The sequence below is a fragment of the Plectropomus leopardus genome, chromosome 9, assembly GCF_008729295.1.
Source record: "Plectropomus leopardus isolate mb chromosome 9, YSFRI_Pleo_2.0, whole genome shotgun sequence".
NCBI lineage: Eukaryota > Metazoa > Chordata > Actinopteri > Perciformes > Serranidae > Plectropomus > Plectropomus leopardus.
The window spans coordinates 31,174,837-31,193,468 of NC_056471.1; the positions used below are offsets into that span (position 1 = coordinate 31,174,837).

Here is an 18,632-nt window from a genome sequence, read left to right on the forward strand (position 1 = left end):
GGGGAAACTGACATTCAAATACTTTTCCTGTTATTGTCTCAACGTTCTGGCACTTTTTCCATTTATGCTTCGAGTCCAACCCCACCCATCCATTATGGAGGTTAACACAAACAGTAAGAATTACTCGCTTTTACATTAAAATACCTGCCTCTGGTTATAAAAACAACATTAGACACCATGTCATGATGAATCAGACATTGGCTTGATTTAAAAAATATATCCAGCACAAAGTAGTCGCTCATGTTGAGACTCCACAACTTCACCCTAATGCAGTCTCAACAACTGGAACTTAAGATCTGTTATGTAGACCTTAAGATTGTCTCGTTTTCTTTAAAAAAAATTATCCAAGTTTATAGTCATTTCTGAGGTGGAAGCTAAAGAAGGTGTTGTGTTAAACAACATTTTGTATTTATTATTATTATTATTATTATTATATTTATTAGTATTGTTGTTGTCATTAATAATAATAATAATAACATTTTATTTGTAGGCGCCTTTTAAAACAGGGTTATCTATCAAGACAGAGTTAAAAGTGATTAATTATTAGAATTAAGAAGACAAATTTACAGTGTTACAGTGTATACAATCATATGTACAAAAGTTGTTTGACTGGATCAAGCTGTATAGGGATCAGAATGAATTGTATTTGCATATATGAGAAAATATTTGAAACACCCATAGAGTCCAAATCTTTCCCGCTAACTGAAGCAGGACGGTGGAGCTCAATCAGCGCTGATTGCAAGATTAAGACTGGATTTACTGCACAGATATTATATTTCTTTGCATTAGATTGAGAAGGTGAACCCACTACACTTGTAACTTTGTGTGTTTTTCTACTCATAACAACATTGCTTTGCTGCACAGCAAGCAAAGAAAGGTAAGAGTTCAACCAATTACCTTTGACACATGCAGCGAAGACGAAACCACGTCCCATCAGGTACACAGTCAATACCTGTCCATCACACTCTGTCTACAAAAAGAGATAAAAGTTTCAGAAAATAGAAAACTGCAAAGCAGCAGAGCCCTTTTTGCACTAAATCCTCAAGTATTTTCCTCTATGTAGTATTAAAAGGGGTTAATGTTTACATACTGGCTCCGATTCTCTGTCCAAACAAATATATAAGTCCATTAATGAAGCATGAAACCGAATACAATGAGCCTTCTTCACAGCACACACTCTGACTTGTTGCATTTAAAGCACAGGTGGACCTAATTCATTTTAATTAATTTAAGAGTCCCAATAAGCCAGCAGCAACAGAGCCCTGGATGTGGTGCAACTGACCTGAATGTAGCCATTATTTATGATACTAATTACACCTGTGTTTTTTTTCTACCACAAATACCTTTACACAGGTTTGTGTTTGGGTCAAGGTATTTAAAACTGCCCATCAAATCATACGTTTAAAAAACACCATTGAAATATCACGATTTTCAGGATTTTTTTGTAAAAACTGGAAGAGCTATCTGTATTTAGGTGTGAATTTGCCTCTATATTTAACTTTATATCCGAGTATTTATTTATTGTGATGCAGTAGACTTTTCCCAAATGTCAGTTTGACAAAGTATAGTGTGAATAACAGTTTATTTTTTTATTTATCATCACTGTAGGCTTAGTTGACTCTTGCATCTCTCCAATTGTAAAGATGTGTTGCCAATCCTCCAAATAAAGAAAAATATGTTTTAACATTTCTTCAGCTAAAATTTGAGCTTTACAGTCTGGCACCTTTTCCTCTAAATGTTGCCAGTACTCATTAGTCTTAAGTCTTACTCACTAGAATAGCTTTGGATTTGGAAAAAAGGAGACGTCTAGATGGGCAACAGAAAAATTAATAGTATGTGGGCAGAGTTATTTGTTTTCTCCATCAACATTGAAAAGTTTAAGTAATAATCGTAAATAACCCCATCATGTGTTAAAACATATCAATGAACACTTATTATTTATACCTATTGGTAACATTGCAGGTTGATTTAAATTTAATAGGCTGTGTTACCTTCATTATGTTAATGTTTGCAGCAAACCTACTTCTCATGCTGTATTATCTCCAGCTTTTAAATAAAAAAATCAATATGAGTATATATATATATATATTCAATTATAAATCAACTGTAAACGACTTCTTAGTTGCAAATGTAAACCTGTCGATGACTAAAACGACTGGAAGAGAAGCTGAAAAAAAACGAAGCTCTTCACACACTCACCACTAACGAGCACGAACGAGCATTAACGAGCATTAAGGAGCACTAACGAGCTGAAGTGATTGCAGGTGAGAAACTGAACTTCCTCAGCCACAGCAAGCAGTGATAATAACTGGGCAGAGTGCACTGGGATACTATCGAAAGCCACACATATAATGATTAAAGGGAAACATTGCAACTTTTGGACAAAATAAAATTGTAACTTGCTGAAAGCTGAACTGGAAGAACACGTGTTGTCTTTAACACTTTAACAGGCATTGTGTAAGATATGAGCAATCCCACAGACACTGTTTTTATACTTTTCACATTGTTACTGACAAGGTATGTGCCCACCAGCAACTATAGCACAAATGAGCCCATAAATGAAAAACTATACATCCAAACTAATATTTGTGCTATTTTGGTGATTCTAGAGACTTAAACGATTAAGTAGATTTATAGATATGTCAACAAAAAACATCATTATTGTATAAAATTTACCCTTTTTTTGGGAGGGTTTGCCTTCACCATGTACTCAGGGAGGAAGGTCAGGAAGTCAACAATATCATGTGACAGGAAGTAAACTTTTTTTTCTTAAGACCACTTTTAAAGTCGACTCACATGTCAATAAAAAAAAACATGAATAACATTTAGACATTTTTTGGTGCATGGAAAATGACAATCATACACTTTGGCAACTATAGTTGCCTATGCGCTATCATTCATAAAAATGTGTGTTAGTTGTAGTTTCTTCTTCTAAGGCCCTTGAAAGCGAACTATTCCTTCCAGTGAAGTGAAATCTCTGTGCTCCAGAGGATAGACCTGTCCTGCTACTGAAATTCACTCCTCACACACTGATTGAACTCGACAGCTACTTAAGCTTCGGACATGCAGCGGAGAATACACATCTTCCAAAGCGCGTTATCCCCGACAAGATCTGCCTGCTGCAAATCAGCTGATTGAATTCTGCTCTCCGTTCGCTGATGAAGTCCGGCAGTTTTAATTGAGTTGTTTAGTGTCTTCACACTGGCAATTTAATCCTGGTGTCAGTGTCAAAGGCTGGAACGGGTGGACGAAGAGGCTGATTTTAACTCTGGAAACAGGCGAACGCAGCTGAGTGTTAATTACAAGTGATTATCATTCATTGGCTGGTGAATCCCAGGAGGCCGGGGTTATTGAATCAGTGTTTCAATTTTAAAATTAAAAAACAAAAGAGAAAATAACATGTTATCAGTGAAAATTATCCTTGTTTTTTTCTGCGCAAGCACTTAAAGTGGAAACAAAAAACAGCAGATTGCTATGGAGCGTGCTTCTTTTGTTTGCTGGTTTGTTTTTGTACAAAGTTTAAAGTATAGAAATTGAGAAAGAGCGACAGAGCAGTCGCACCAACCAAGTCCTGATAACTGACAACCTCAGTTGCGTTTTTTTTTTTTTAAATAACTGCAACAAGTTAGAGCCCACTTTAATATTACACGCACTCATATCACTGCAGAAAAAGCACTTCAAAATCAAGCTTTGAAAAATATTATACATTAATATTATTTTCAACTTTCATTGAGTTATTTTTAATCCAGTCCTTATCATAGATATTAAATATTCATATTTTTTTTTAGAAATGCAACTCTTTACAGGTTATTTGTAAAAGTGACACTATGGTTTAAGATGAAAAAAAAATCTTTTTTTTAAATACTACATGCTGCAAGATTTTTTTTATTATCATAGCCTCTGTGACACCCAGAAATTATGCAGGTTTATATTCTTTGATTGCTGTGGAATAAAATAAAGTTGCAGTTTGAATGGGTTTCAATGGCATATTTTTGCTCTTAACTGTATAAATGTATCACAGTGATTACACAGTGTATTTTCGACTTAATTCAGGAGCTTAAGAGGAGCTTAATTTAAAGATTTAAGACATTCTTTGTGCACGTTAGTGAGCACTTCTCCTTCTCCATGATAATCCATCTACCTGACAGGTGTGGCATATCAAGATGCTGATTACACAGCATCATCTCCACACAGGTGTGCCCTGGGGATGTTTTTTTTACTCAAACCTGTGAAAGAACTGAACTGTGTCTTGTGAAGTCAAGTTAATCAAACACAAGCTCTGTTTTGGGTGTAATTCTGCCTCATGCCATGGACATGATAAATTGTAACCTCAAAATAACCTGTTTTTTTTTTTTTTTTCTCGTGGTCACTCCAAGGCTCTGTGATGTCAGTCACTATCCCAGGGGAAATTTAGCCAAGAAGGCTTACACCAAAATGTAGCTCACATCACACACATCAACAGACAGTAATATAAATTTTAAAGTTTCATCAGCAGTAAAATCTCCTGTGTTAAGTATATTAAGTCTTGTATTAAGAAACAAGAACACAGACTCCTGGTCCTTGTGAACAGCTTATAAAAAATACTATTTGGGGTGACATTGGCATTTTTTCAACCATATACCAACAGAGTTAGTATATGGTGGTTTCACATCTGCTTTAAATGTATTATGGTGCTTTAGAAAGAAGTTTACTTTGTGTTTTTTTTCTATCACTGGCGGTAAACCGACCTGTTTTTTGCATTTTGAGTGACAGTCTGATGAACATTTGCAATGCACAGATAATACTTTTAAATTGTACTTTCCATGGCTACGCCACTAATTACACCCTAGAAAAGAAAACATACCCATAATTGACCTTGTCACGAAAACGCAGCGCTGAGAGGCTTTAATAATGCAGCAGGATTGCACATGAATTATGGTGCTGTTAATTTGATACAGAGTGATCCTTCGCTGCTGGTGTAACTCTCAGTATAGATTCCCTTTAGCTCTCCAGCTCCCAAATTGGATGTTTGAAGCCCACAGGGTGTTGGTGTTCTTATTAATGTGGCCAGTCCAAACAGCGGGGCATCGATCCAGCTGTGATCTGACCACCAACACATCTGTTTAACCCCAAACTATCCCTTCTTTTCCCTCTCTTTCTCTATAGGAACTCCCCAGCTGTATATGTGTCTCCTGCATTCACACTGCAGCTAAAAATGTCACTTTTCATTTCTCCCTTCACATGTGACGCAGACATGATGCCGTCTAATCAGCGTGAAGAGTGACAGGCTGCTATCTTCCTTCCTTTAGATATGAGGAACAAAATCACAGCATGACATATAGAGACGCGACATACGTCTGAGCCCCTGAAACTGAAATATGTCGCTGTTGCGATGACACCTGAGACAGTTGTCACAGTTCTGGCACCAAATATCGCCAGCTTTTTTGAATCAGCATCAGAGACTGCACTGCGTACATCTTCACAGAGACACGGTTAACCCCTAACATCTCGGATCAAGCTATTGCACTGGATGGGCGGACCTTGTTGGGAGCCATACGGACAAAAGACTCAAATTCAAAAAAATGCACTGCAGGAAGTGAACAATGCCATCAGCAGCAACATGCCCAAGCAACTGGATGTAATCCTCATAGAAGCTTCTGATTTTGATCAACTCGTCCTTCAACTCCAAAGACGTAGCAGGATGAAGGAGAAGTGTAATTTCGTTTCTTAAACTTTGTTTAAAAGAATGACTAATAAATCTACCTTCTACCTTCTTCTCCCTTTAAGGCATATCTTTACCATGTTTCTTTTCTGAAACCTAATCCATATCTACACAACTTTTCTTGCCAAATCCTAACCTTTGTAACTTCTGTAAATCTAACCTATGAAGCTTTTCTTGCTTAAACCTAACAACATATCCTCATACAATAGGCTGCATGATATCTTACGTAAAGTACTGTAAAGTTGAAGAGGTTTGATTTAGGCACGTAAGTTACTGCGGTTAGAGTTTTGGAAAAAAACATAGTTAGGACAAACCTTAAACTGCTCTTTTCATAAGCTAAGAGGTCCTTCGTCTGACAAACACTGAAGACCCCTGATGTAGATTGATGAATAACACTAAATGGGGGCACCTGGTGGCTCAGTGGATCGAGCAGTGCCCCATGTGCAGAGGCTGTGTCCTCGCCACAGCGGCCACACCGCTGGTTCGAGTCCGGCGTCGGCCCTTTGCTGCATGTCCCCCCCTCTCTCTCCACCCCTTTCATGCTCACACTGTCCTATCAATTAAAGGCAATAAAAGCCCCCCCCAAAAATCTTTAAGATAAATAATACTAATGGTTATAAATATTTAATTTGTCCCTTTAAGTTGGAGTTCGTCTCAAACGCTTCAATAAAACGTCAAGACGGGAAATAAATTAAATTTTCAGTAAGATTTTACTGACATGTGCTGCATATTCATGAATTTTGCAATAGATGTTAAGGTCTAAAAATTTGATGTATGAATTAGTAATCTATTGAAATTTCTTTGCTATTTTTTCACTTCAACTTTTTAAAAAACCAAATGCTTTTTTTGTGATTTTCAGACATTTTTTAATTTTTTTTTAATATTCCTTAGCTGCATAGTCTACATGTTTTATTTCTACTCAATGTGCTCTACTGTATGTGAAAGTATTATTGTTCTATTTTTTTTTTCTCCCGTTAAGCATTTGTATTTTCTATTTAGAAATCCATTTGCTTTTTTTTTTTTTAACATAATCCTTTTGGAATAAATCCATAATTATATTAATGACACTCATCACTATCATAATTACATATTAATATTGAGGCCTTTGATACAGATACTGTGTTTAGTCCTCCCCCTTGTGCTCTCTCTAACACACACACACACACACACACACACACACACACACACACACCTTGGAGAGACACCTAATTGGCCGCAGTGTCAGGTTTGCTCGTCCTCCACCATGACGCCTGCCTGGTGGGCATACATCAGCTCAGGATTAACGGCAGACGGAGGTCAGCACATAATCACCTCTGATGAATATGGAGGAGGGCCTTTGGGTTTACATGGGAGGACTGCCAAAAATGATAACGACCCCTCCTCCAGTACCTCCTCAGGGACCCGTACGCTCTCATCTCAAGGTTGTAACTAAAGCAGTGGCAGCGTCTTTATGGGGGAGGGCGGCATCGAAGCCTCTTTGCCTCTAAAGTCATGCGCTAATGTGATATACCAAAAAAAAAAAAGCCTGGGGTATGTTCTAAAATGTGATCTGCGTAACATCATCTGCAAGTCAAAGCTGAAACATTAATTTGTGATGCAGTGAAGACTTTATGGGTAAGATATTTAGAACAGCATGAGAGAAAGCAATTAAAAATTCCTGCATGTAACATTTTCCTGCCTTTAAACAGTGTTTTTTCTGAGTTAAGCAAAGATCCTGATTTTAAGACGCAACGGAGAAATATGCAGAGTTAATTTTTCATTTCCTTATGTCACATTTAGGACTGTATTTACCCCTTTGGCCAAAAGGGGCAGCAATTAGCTCATCCCTCATACCTAGAGTTTAACTAAAGGTGGACTCAGGACGTGATTCTTGAACTCAAAACCCCAAAAAATACAAACGTATAGATTTACCAGCCCTTTCTCATTTAAAACTTGTTAAATACAGCCGCTTTTGCAGTGCTTTCAGCGCAAGATGAAAGCACCCTACGCACCCTACGCCAAAAGCCACATACGGCGTCAGCTGAGATCGCAGCTAGACAGGACTGTTGGCGATGAGGGACAGCTAGTGAAGGAAATATTCGCTGAATTTGACAAAAAGTGCATTAAATTAGAAACACAGGCTGCACCTTTAATTCCATATATATAATGCAATATGCAACACTTTCAAAACATTACCCAGCTAGCAATTTTTGGTTTTAAAAATGTCCTGAGAATGGCACAATGCAATGTTTCAGACCTTTTTAGCAGCAAGTTCTTTTAGTTTCCACAATGTTCTTCTTAATCTTAGGATAACATTCTCTATAAATTATTAATATATTATTTGTTATATCACATCACATTACATTTTTATTTTTAAAAAACAGTCGGTAATTTCAGTCATTAACAGGTTCTGAATATTGCTTTGAAAATGTTCTTGCTTTGTTTTTATGAAACACTGTGGGAATGTTTTATAAAAACATTCCCATATCTATGATCTATAGCCTCTGATCATAACCAAAACATCCTCAGAACATTGCAGTTATAATATTAAGTCTTAGTCAGCATTTAGTAACTTAACCTATGGCCTTTAAAACATTCTTTGAACATTAGATGAAAATGTTTTCCTTAAAAAATTACTGCAACCTGTAGGTAACGTTGACCAATGATGTGGGAACGTTCCCTGCTGGCTGGGTATCCACCAGTTTTCAAAAGCAACAGTTGACCACTTTAGTTAAAGGGCCACAAGTGTTTTAAAGCTATGAGGAGAAATATAAATCATTCACAGCCTGAAGGTTTTAAAGTTGGCTCTAGTTTGGTTTTAAAGTTGGCTCCTCGGAGGACAGCAGCTGTAGTCCGCTTGGCAGCTCCGCTTTGGCAAAAGTTCAGTAAGAAAGATCTGGCTCAACTCTGCTAGCGTCTAGACTCTGGGGAATCCCACCTATCTCCTGTCTTCATGGGTCTCTGCTTATTGAAAATGCATTAATCAATATTGTCAAAGTCCTTTTCTGTTGGTTACCTCAAAAAACATTCTTATACAGTCTCCTTATTAAACTTCAGTTGGTCATTATTGACAAACGTGAACAGTTAAATGTCCAGTGTGTAGAGTTTAGGGGATAAACTGGCAGAATATAACATTTTCTTTTCTGTACAATCACCTGAAAACAGGAACAATCGTGTTTTCATTGAGTTAGATGAGCCGTTTATATCTACGTAGGGAGTGGGTCCTCGTCTACGGATATTGCCATGTTGCACCGCCAAGTTTCTACAGTAGCCCAGAGCGGACAAACCAAACACTGACTCTAGAAAGGGCCATTCGCTTTGGCCACCGAAGCTGGCAACCCCTCTGTTATGAGCAGCATCAGAAAATGAGGCTTCTTTATTATGTGAAACTGTTGTTTAGAGATTTTAGTGGGAATATGGGAAACTGCGACTGTTTCACAACATTAACAAAGTGCTACAGCTGTGCGGTCTGTGCTTCGCTTGTCGAGACGCAAAGGAGCGTAACAGTTTGTGGGCATTTGACGACCCGAGATGAGAACATGCTGTGATACGGGAATGTCATGACCGAAATTAATATGAGGCACAACTGACTGACTATCGTCAGCTGCCACATTACACTGCAACATCAAATAACTACTGAATTTTATTCTGTGATTTCATCTTATTTTCTTACATGACTATGAATGATCTCAACTTAAGGTGGACTAAATTACAGATTCTAAGTAATGAAATTATGATAATGAGTCATTTGGATACGTAATTCTGTTGTCTGAAAGCAATGAAACTGAATAATAATCAGAAAATGAATTAGAATGTCAGGAAATGAAATCTGAAGCACATATGGGACATTATATGAAAAATTCAATGTTTTATCACAATAAAAACATTATTTAATTTAGAGTTAAATAAAAATGATGATGAAAATGTAATTATTCTTATTAATACAAAATAAGTTTTGCCCATATCAACTTGTTTGCATCATATCAAAGAGGAAACACAAATCAGTGTGCTATTTCGTAGAGATAGCAGAATCTGGAGATGTCGATAACTCCTCGTCTTTTTTTTCCGTGAAGTGGCTGCTTCACATCAGCTGGTGAGTTATTGAAGCTAATTAATATGGGCAGTGCAGGGTGTGACAGGCTGAAGGATGGCGTCTCTCAGCCACAGTCATTTCCCCTTATCTCCATCAGACACTCAGCAACTTCAGCCTCCTCATTCACAGCCTCCCTTTAGCTGAGATGGGAGATTCGTACGGCCGCATGATAATGGTCACTGAGGTCAAAAACTACCGCATAAGAAAACACAAAATTGATCTGATTTGGATTTCTGTTTTGTTTTTTTTTTCTCACCACTAACATGTTTTGGATGCTCAGGCCTGGTTTGGTTTTTGGATATTATATTACTGACAAGATACTATTCATTATTCATTCAGGAGTCCTGGAGGTGATTAGGAAATTCAGTCCAGCCTCTAAAAATAGGCTCATGTTTTCTGTCAGCTGAATTTTTATCTGCTCTCTGAGTGGCGGAGCTCAGTTACAGCCGAAGCTTCTTCATGCTGTCAAGAGAAACGTTAGAGCCCGACAGATCAAGAGAGCAGCCGGCTGATATCTGCTGCTTATGAATAAAAGAATAAACAATATGTAAATCATAATATTATATTTTTATAATTACGAGGGTGTATATTCAGCAATTAAAGAACATCTGACAAAAGTCTATGTATTATGTGATTATTTCATTCATTTGCATTACTTTTTTCCTATCTGTGATAACAGCAGGCTACAAGGCCGTACATTTTATGATCTGTGGTGTTTGTTTGTCTCTGTCAATAAAAATAATGCACTAACTGCTACAAAAGTGAACCACGGAGACAAATGAGAGACAATGGAGAAGGAGACATCAGGTTTCCCCTGGATCATTAGAAAGTCTTAAAAGGCACTGAATTTCTTCATCTAATAATAAGGCTTTAATTAGTATTAAATTGACTTAAATTAATCTTTAAAAATGTTCAGACATGGGAAATTTTCTGACATTGTATTGTAAAATAATAATAATAATTGGTAACATATATTTTTGGTAAATTATTTAATAAATTCCTTTTCTTAAACTTGTCATGATGGGGATCCAAAAAGTAGAATCTCACATGCAGATTGAGAAACACAAAATCCCTCAGAAAACCTGCCAGAAATACCAGATATTTCCCACTTCTGTTGGTAAACCGAAAAAATACTTTAATGACAACATTTTTCATTGTCTTTTATGTGCTCCACTCTAAAAAGGTTTTTTTTTTTTTTTTTAAACATTTGACATTCATAAACTAACTTTTTCACTGGACAAAAATATTATTCTCTATGTAACAATACACATTTGGGCAAAATATCATTTTTAAAAAATTGGTCTCACACTTAAATCCAAGTGACATTAAATAAAGTCTTAAAAAGTTGATCTTGCCTTTAGCTGCAGGAATCCTGGGGGAGATAAGACAGAGGAGGTGAGCGGTGGATTAGGACCACATGCGGACCACTGAACCAGTGCCGATTACAGGGACCACTGCACGGACCGCTTTAAAGCTGGTCCAGACCACAGGGACCATATGGAGTCACTGGTTTATGTTTATAAACAGTTCAATAAAACACGATCATATAGTGCAACAATACGGTATCTGCAGAGCATATTTGTTTTTTTCGGCTAACAGCGTTTTTGACACATCCAGAAAAGGGATGAAGTGGATCAAGACCACACAGACTGCGGACCGCAGACCACTTACTAACTGGTCTGGACCACTAGCGTTATCACCATTATTGTTAGTAAGCAGTGGTCCATGGTCAGTGGACAGACCACTGACTTGGGTACAGCCTCCTCCAAAAATCTGGCAACAACTTTTGGACATCAAATTTTCCACCCCAGACACGTTATTTTTTTTATTATATAAATACAACACAGTAGTGGACTATGACACAAACTGGCTCAGTGAATGTGACAAGGAGGAAAGGAAGGAAGGGAGAAAGGAAGGAAGGTAGAGTTATTGGTCATTTTTTAAACAAAGTTTAAAAAACAATATTACAATTATCCCTGATCCTGCTACAATCCTTGGAGTTGAATGTTGAGTTGATTAAAATCAGCAGCTACTATTAAGATCCAGTCCACACAAGAAATTTATTAAAACCATTAATTAAACTAGGACAAATGAAAATGACCAAACTAAACCAAAACCAACAACGCAGAGTGAATTTCCAGTTTTTATAGCTGGGGGGGCCCAGGTGAGTGTAATCGTGCTGAAATCGTCCCATGTCAGCAAGCTGCCTGATGAGTCTGTCAGACGATGGGAGGGGCGTAACAACTATGAAAAAGAACGACATTACTGCTACATTATGGCTAAGTTTTCCATAAAAACATTTGCCATTAGGCAAAATTTGAGAGTTTTACACAGAACATCATGTAACACATCAATCTAACATTACAACTACATTATATATGTGTGATATCATTATTAGACTGTGAAAGTGTTTATAAACTGCTTTTAAATGGAGGGTGAAATAAGACAAAACAAGACAAGACAAAATAAACTTTATTGTCCCAAAGGAAATTTTTCTTAGGCAAAAGTGCTGAGTGCATCTGCAGAATACATGATAAAACACGAACCAGCAAGACAAACAATATACAAATCTGAATAAAAGAAAAAATAGACAAACAATTAAAATCGAGAATGAGGAAATTACACGTCCTGTAATAAAAGTAAACTCATTTTATGAAGAAGATTGCTCCTCAATTCAATTAAGAAGTTGGATATACATACAAGAGAATAAATAACCATAAAACTATAAATTGTGTGTTACCAAATCAGTCATTCCTTTATCTTTATCCTCAACAAAACTGCATATTTAGATATTAATCCATCAGAATTTGGATAAAATAATAAACCCAAAACTGTGTCTTTAATCCAACAGATAAATATGAGTTGACCCGTATAAACAGGCTGTTGGGCACACCTCCAATCTGGCACGGTTTTAAATCTTGTACCACTGCCAGGCTAAATCATTTGTCTACAAGGGTAGATCAACGATAATCCATTTCACACTATTCAACAGAAACAAGGCATGTGAATGGCATCAGTAACAGATAACGCTCTTACAAACAAAGCCCCCGTTTAAAAACTGTCTTTACACAATCAGGCAGAGCATAAATTAATTTTAATTTCATTGCTGGGACAACTAATTTAGGTATTTCCACATGCATGTAATTTTGCAGGCTCCATTGTCTGATGCTTCCAGAAAAGGCACAAAGATACTTTCATGATGCTGCAGACCTGCAGTCAAGCACAAGTTGAGTTTGCATTTTTTTAAAGATTGCAAAATGACTTACCTCGTACCTCAGTCATTTAACGCTGTCAGTGCTTTTACCTCAGTGGAAAGTTAATCTGTGGGAAGAGGGAACCGAAACCGCAGGAGACTTAAGTCCGGAGCCTGAGAGATAACCTCTTGTCTGTGATAACTCGACTTAGCCGGTGAATTCCAGTTTGTTTGTTTGAATAATTTTGGCCGAAAATTACCTGAAATCTGAACTGAGGATGTGGACATATAGGTCAAGGTTTTTTCAGACCAATCAGCGTTAAGCGTAAGTCAAATATTTGATGACATGAGCAAAAGAAGCATCCTGTTTTCTGCACAATAAATGCATCAACACCTTAATGTAAAGGCCCTACTGACACGGACATCTTTTTACCTCCTCAGATCCAAGGTAAGCGCATATTTAGAGGCTGCTATTTACATAGATTATTGAATATTTTAATTAATTTCACACTAAACATATCTGACGTGCTTGTAAAGATTAAATTAAAAAAGAAAAGAAATTATCCCTTTTAAATTTTATTTTGTGCTCGGTCCAAGACAAAACAAAAATGAGATTATAGATTTTTGGATCGATCCTTAAAAATAATTTAAAGGCTTCTTCTTATTGCCAGCCATGTTTATAGTAATTAAGCTGGATTTAAATATAAATGTCACATCTGCTGAGACTTATAAAAGTTAGTCAAGCATAGTAATTAATTTGTGCAAACTTATAAGTACTAATTTAAAAAAAGACTTTAAAAAGTCTCTCGGACTAACTTGTTGTGTCTATAACTTAAATGAGTGTTTGTGATTTTTCAAACATTTATAAATGTCTTCTTTAAACAGGGTTAACAGAAAGACCATTATCAGAATGGATTCAATGGAAATCGACGACGACATATATATAAATAAGAACCTCACAATGGAAGGCCTCGTTACCAAAGGTACAGTAATAAACTGAAAACACATGGACAAAGAGAACATGATAAAATTAAAATCTGTGTGTTTTTTGCAGCCCAGTTGCCAGAAGAAAATGTTGGCATTGCATGTTTCTGTATAGCACGATTATATTCTTCTTTCTTTTTCTTTCTTTTAATTTAGTCAATTTTCAGAGAGGAAAGCAGCCCTCTAGATGTGTGACTGTGTGTCTTGGATTATTGTGTGCTGTCCTGTTGGCTGGTAACATTGGACAGTTTATCTACTGTAAGTGATTTGTTTGGTACCACTAAAAATATAAACAATATACGTAGAGAATATCACCTGACCTTTAACCTTTTGAAATCAACAAATTATTAAATATATATATTCATATAACTTAATTTAAAAAATGTAAAATTAGAACAATTCTGATAATTTTCAAACATGCCGATTTTCAGGTCATTTTCTTGTCACCTTTTACCAATTTCTTACAATTTGTGGAATATTTCTTGCCAGGTGGGCCAGTGAATCACCCCATTTTCTTTTCAAATAAATCAAACCAATTTCCTCAGGTTTCAAAGAGTTGAATAGCTTGTGAAAAGCATCTGAATGCAATACAAAAAAACCCCTATGTCATTCCAGATGAGAAAATCAGCCGCCCTGCCTCAGCAGACCCAACACAGGCCAGCTACAACATTCAAGGGGAACATCTGCAGAGCTGTCATGATGCTTTCACTGCAGAGAGAGGACAGTTAGAGGACAGACTGACTAACCTGACTAAGGAAAAAGACCAGCTGCAGCAGAGTTACAACACCTTAAAACAAGAGAGCGACCAGTTAAGAACTAATCACAATAACCTGACAGCAGGTAAAGACCAGCTACAGACCAGTTACATTAACTTGCAAACAGAAAAAGACCAGTTGCAGCAAAGTTACATTTCTGTGACTACTGAAAGAGACAAGTTCAAGGCCAGTTTCAACAATTTGAAAAACGAGAAAGACCAGTTACAAGCAAGTTACAACACCTTAAAACAACAAAGTGATCAATTACAGACTAACTACAATAATTTGGCAGCAAGTAAAAATCAGCTGGAAACCAAATTCAGGACTTTGCAAAGAGAAAAAGACCAGTTAAAGGGTTTGTGTGCCATGCTGACCATAAACAGAGATCAGTTACAGAGTAATTACTCTTCACTGAAAAGGAACAAGGACCAATTGCAAAGAAGCTACAACACACTGAGTACAAGTAAAGATCAACTTCAGATCAGCTACAGTTCATCGTTGAAAGACAAAGAACAAATGCAAAGTAGTTATAAGACTCTGCAGACAGAAAAACAGCAGTTACAGACCAATTACAGCAATTTGGCCACAATAAGAGATCAGTTACAGAAGAAGATCGACAAAGTCCGAGGTAAGATGTTTCTTTAAAAAAGTTTGAATTTTTTTTTCCCTATCTGTGTTTTGGTGTCCCTGGCCATTTTGTGATCCATCTGCATGTTTTAATTTTGCAGCTAAGCCCTGTCAGACAGGATGGATGAAGTTCGACATCAGCTGTTACTTTGTTTCAACAGAGAAGAAAAACTGGACGTTGAGCAGAGGTGCCTGCTTCAAAGAGGGAGCGGATCTGGTCGTCATAGACAACAGAGAGGAGCAGGTAAGAAAGAAAGAAAGAAAGAAAGAAAGAAAGAAAGAAAGATGTTATCACCACCACAAGCTTTCATTTCTATCTGGAATTCTATAAGTCATCTTCAGACTGTTCTCATCCACTGTTTGTACATATACTTGTAATGCCCCACAATTTGTAAAATCAGGCTGCAATCATGTGACCAATGTGCTTGTAGAAATAAAGACGTTAGCAATTGAACACCTAAGGTCCACATAAGGAGTCAGGTTTAGGTGGTGCATTGGTCAAACAAACCAGGACTTTCACCTAGGAGTCCAATGGTTGTGTCCTGTACCAAACCAAGTAAACTTTGAGTTATTTAAGGATATATTGTCACCATGTTTCTTCTTCTCTTCTTTCTAAACCTTTTAACTTTACTTGCCTACATTGCCTACATTACTATTTATGTTGATAAGTTTTCATGTTAGATGCTTAGAGCTACTAGATGTCTAACAAAATTTTGTTTTCTTTTGAAAATACTTTCAAACTTTCTAAACTTAAAAAAGTAATCTTACCATTTTCCAGAACCTTACTTTGTTCCTAACTACTGAAAAAAGTTCCCAATCTGTCATGACATTGTGGCATTTAATTGTCTACAGACCTACAGACTTGTGTTAGTTAGTTGTGTTGTCAAAGGTCAGCATGTCCAAACTAGCATTTGGACATGTTTGTGTCATGATGCAAACTTCAAACGAGTAAAACAAAAAAACGATGTGGATGGATGAAAAAACCTATGGAAATTGATCGGCATGCCATGAAATATCACTAATAAATGTTTCGAAACACAACCGAACATGTTCCAGTTGCAATGTGAGGTTGCTTCCTTCGTAGTTTTGTCCTTTCTGGACATGTGATTGCAACGTTTATAAACACGGGGGTCATACACAAAAATGCTGGCTCATGATTATGTAAAATATGTCCAAATTTTGATGCAGTACTTTTGTGGAAAAACATCCAACAGGAATTTATCAACGGGGTCCTGAAATCAGACGAAAACGCTTGGATTGGTCTGACTGACAGTCTTGAGGAGGGGACTTGGACGTGGGTGGACGGGACCCCAGTCACCACAACGTAAGTTTTTACTGCCAGACTATATGAACTAAAATATTTCATAGGATCATGCCATATAAGACATAACAGTTGGGCAGGTTTCATATCTGATCTCTAATCTATTTATGTTGAGGAACTCTGCAGCTCTTTAATAATCCAGATCTTTCAGTATTTATATCCCTTTATTGTACTTTTGAAAGCATCACTTGTTAAAGCAGCCTGCAACAATTAATCAATTAATATCCCGTATTAGTGGTGTTTTAAACTTTTTACTTTGTTGAAAAAAAATAGGTCATATGTTAATCATGTTATGTGAACTGAAATCTAATTTCTGTCAGAATGAATTTTAGTTTCTCTCCTTTGTGCAAAACAACACATTATCAGAAAATGTAGAGGAACCTTTTAATTGTTTCCCTAAATGTACTGGTCATGTACTGTCAAGCTGAGACTTCACACAACTACATCTGCAGACATTCATTCAGCAAAATTCACGGAGATCTTGCAGTTTTTAGAACACAAATAAGACATAAAATAAGACATAAATCCAAATAAATCCAAATAAACATCAATATACTATTCTTTCAATCACAGTTTGGATCAGAATAACAGTCAGAATAGTTAAGAGACAGAAACTGGGTGCTGTAAAAAGCATCTGGTAAAGGATTTAATTGTTTCTGTCTCTGTAATCTTGTTCATCAGGTACTGGCAGCCCGGCCAGCCCAACAGCTTCAATGGGAACCAGGACTGTGGAGAAATTGTGCAGAAATCAGCAGGAGTGGGACAATGGAACGATGACGGCTGTTTCTCTAACCAGAAGTGGATCTGTGAGAAGTGAAATTATTCACACAGTCAATGATGGACTGCGGTTATTTTATACATCTTTAGTGATAAACTGATATTACGTATCTGTTTACTGTGTGACCATTTTGCAAACAAAATGTACCATTTTGATCCAAGACTTTCAGTATATGTCTGTGTGTGAGCTGTTCTGAAAAAGTGACCTCTGTGTTGATGAACGTGTTTTTAAGCAAATAAAAAAAACTTTACTTACAATTAAATGATACTCTTCCCTAAGTGTAACCAAACTGTCCTTCATAGGCTTTCCATTGGTTTTCTTGACACATTGCCAGCAAGTAATTTCAACCACCATGCAATGCATCAACAACAACAACGGTTTGTATGATAGACAACAAATTAGCACCCCACAAATGATGTTATGTTCTTAATATAAATTTGCACACTTATCGTAAATACGCAGGTTGGGTATAGGCGAGTAAAATAACTTTGGATTGGGTTTAAGAAAAGACACATGATTGGGCGTCATCATATTACGTACAGAACATAAAGTTGCAAAGTTTGGAGAAACATGGTGATGACGTACCTTAAAATAACTCAAAGTTCACTTTGTTTCACACGGTTAAATACAGTGGTCTCCAAAAAGTTTGTTTGACTCATCCACCATTTCACCCTGCCTTTTTACATAGACCTTTTTATACTACTTCTTTAATTACTCATATCAGCACATTGGTCATGTGATCGCAGCACTCCCAGTTACTCAGGTTATGTAAAATGATGTATTTTTTGGGAACATCTGTACTTTAGTTGAGTTTTCATATTTCTGTCAACTTTCACTTTTACATCACTACATTGCCCATAATATAAGCATTTTAGTTACTACAAAATAGGGAACGAAGGGAGAAGATAGAGAGACAGTACATACACTCTATTCTTCAGTGTAACATTATCAGCTGTCAACAGGTGTTTTCCTTTTGTTTAAAGGCCGGTATACACTGCGATTTTGGGCTGTCTCAGACGAAAGATAACCATTGTGGCAGAAACGTTTCGATATCTTGGGTTGTGGTTCTAAAACGATGGTCCTACGTCACACAGTGAGACAGTCGCAAGAACCGCCATTGTCACGGTCGTGCGATCAAAGACAGTCTGGGATAAATATCTGACAGTGTCAAATAATCGTGATGAGAATGTTCATCCATCCC

The 18,632-nt window shown here is 36.8% G+C and overlaps 1 protein-coding gene across 2 annotated transcripts; it reads left to right on the top strand.

Moving 5' to 3' along the window:
- The first annotated feature begins 13,359 nt into the window (after positions 1–13,359).
- Positions 13,360–17,630, top strand: LOC121948565 (CD209 antigen-like). 2 transcript variants are annotated; one of them, XM_042493994.1, is made up of 7 exons: positions 13,360–13,414; positions 13,852–13,949; positions 14,107–14,208; positions 14,566–15,333; positions 15,434–15,576; positions 16,547–16,656; positions 17,335–17,630. In XM_042493994.1, the coding sequence occupies exons 2-7, from the start codon at positions 13,877–13,879 to the stop codon at positions 17,468–17,470; spliced, it is 1,332 nt and encodes a 443-aa protein (XP_042349928.1). In that variant the 5' UTR covers positions 13,360–13,414; positions 13,852–13,876; the 3' UTR covers positions 17,471–17,630. The 2 variants fall into 2 exon arrangements, with proteins under 2 accessions (XP_042349928.1, XP_042349929.1); XM_042493995.1 differs by having other exon boundaries at positions 15,494–15,576.
- Positions 17,631–18,632: the final 1,002 nt, after the last annotated feature.

Coding starts and splice junctions, on each gene's coding strand:
- LOC121948565 (XM_042493994.1), top strand. CDS start 13,877: ATGGATTCAATGGAAATCGACGACGACATATATATAAATAAGAACCTC. Junction 15,334..15,433: donor GAAGATCGACAAAGTCCGAG/GTAAGATGTTTC, acceptor TTAATTTTGCAG/CTAAGCCCTGTCAGACAGGA. Junction 16,657..17,334: donor GGGACCCCAGTCACCACAAC/GTAAGTTTTTAC, acceptor CTTGTTCATCAG/GTACTGGCAGCCCGGCCAGC.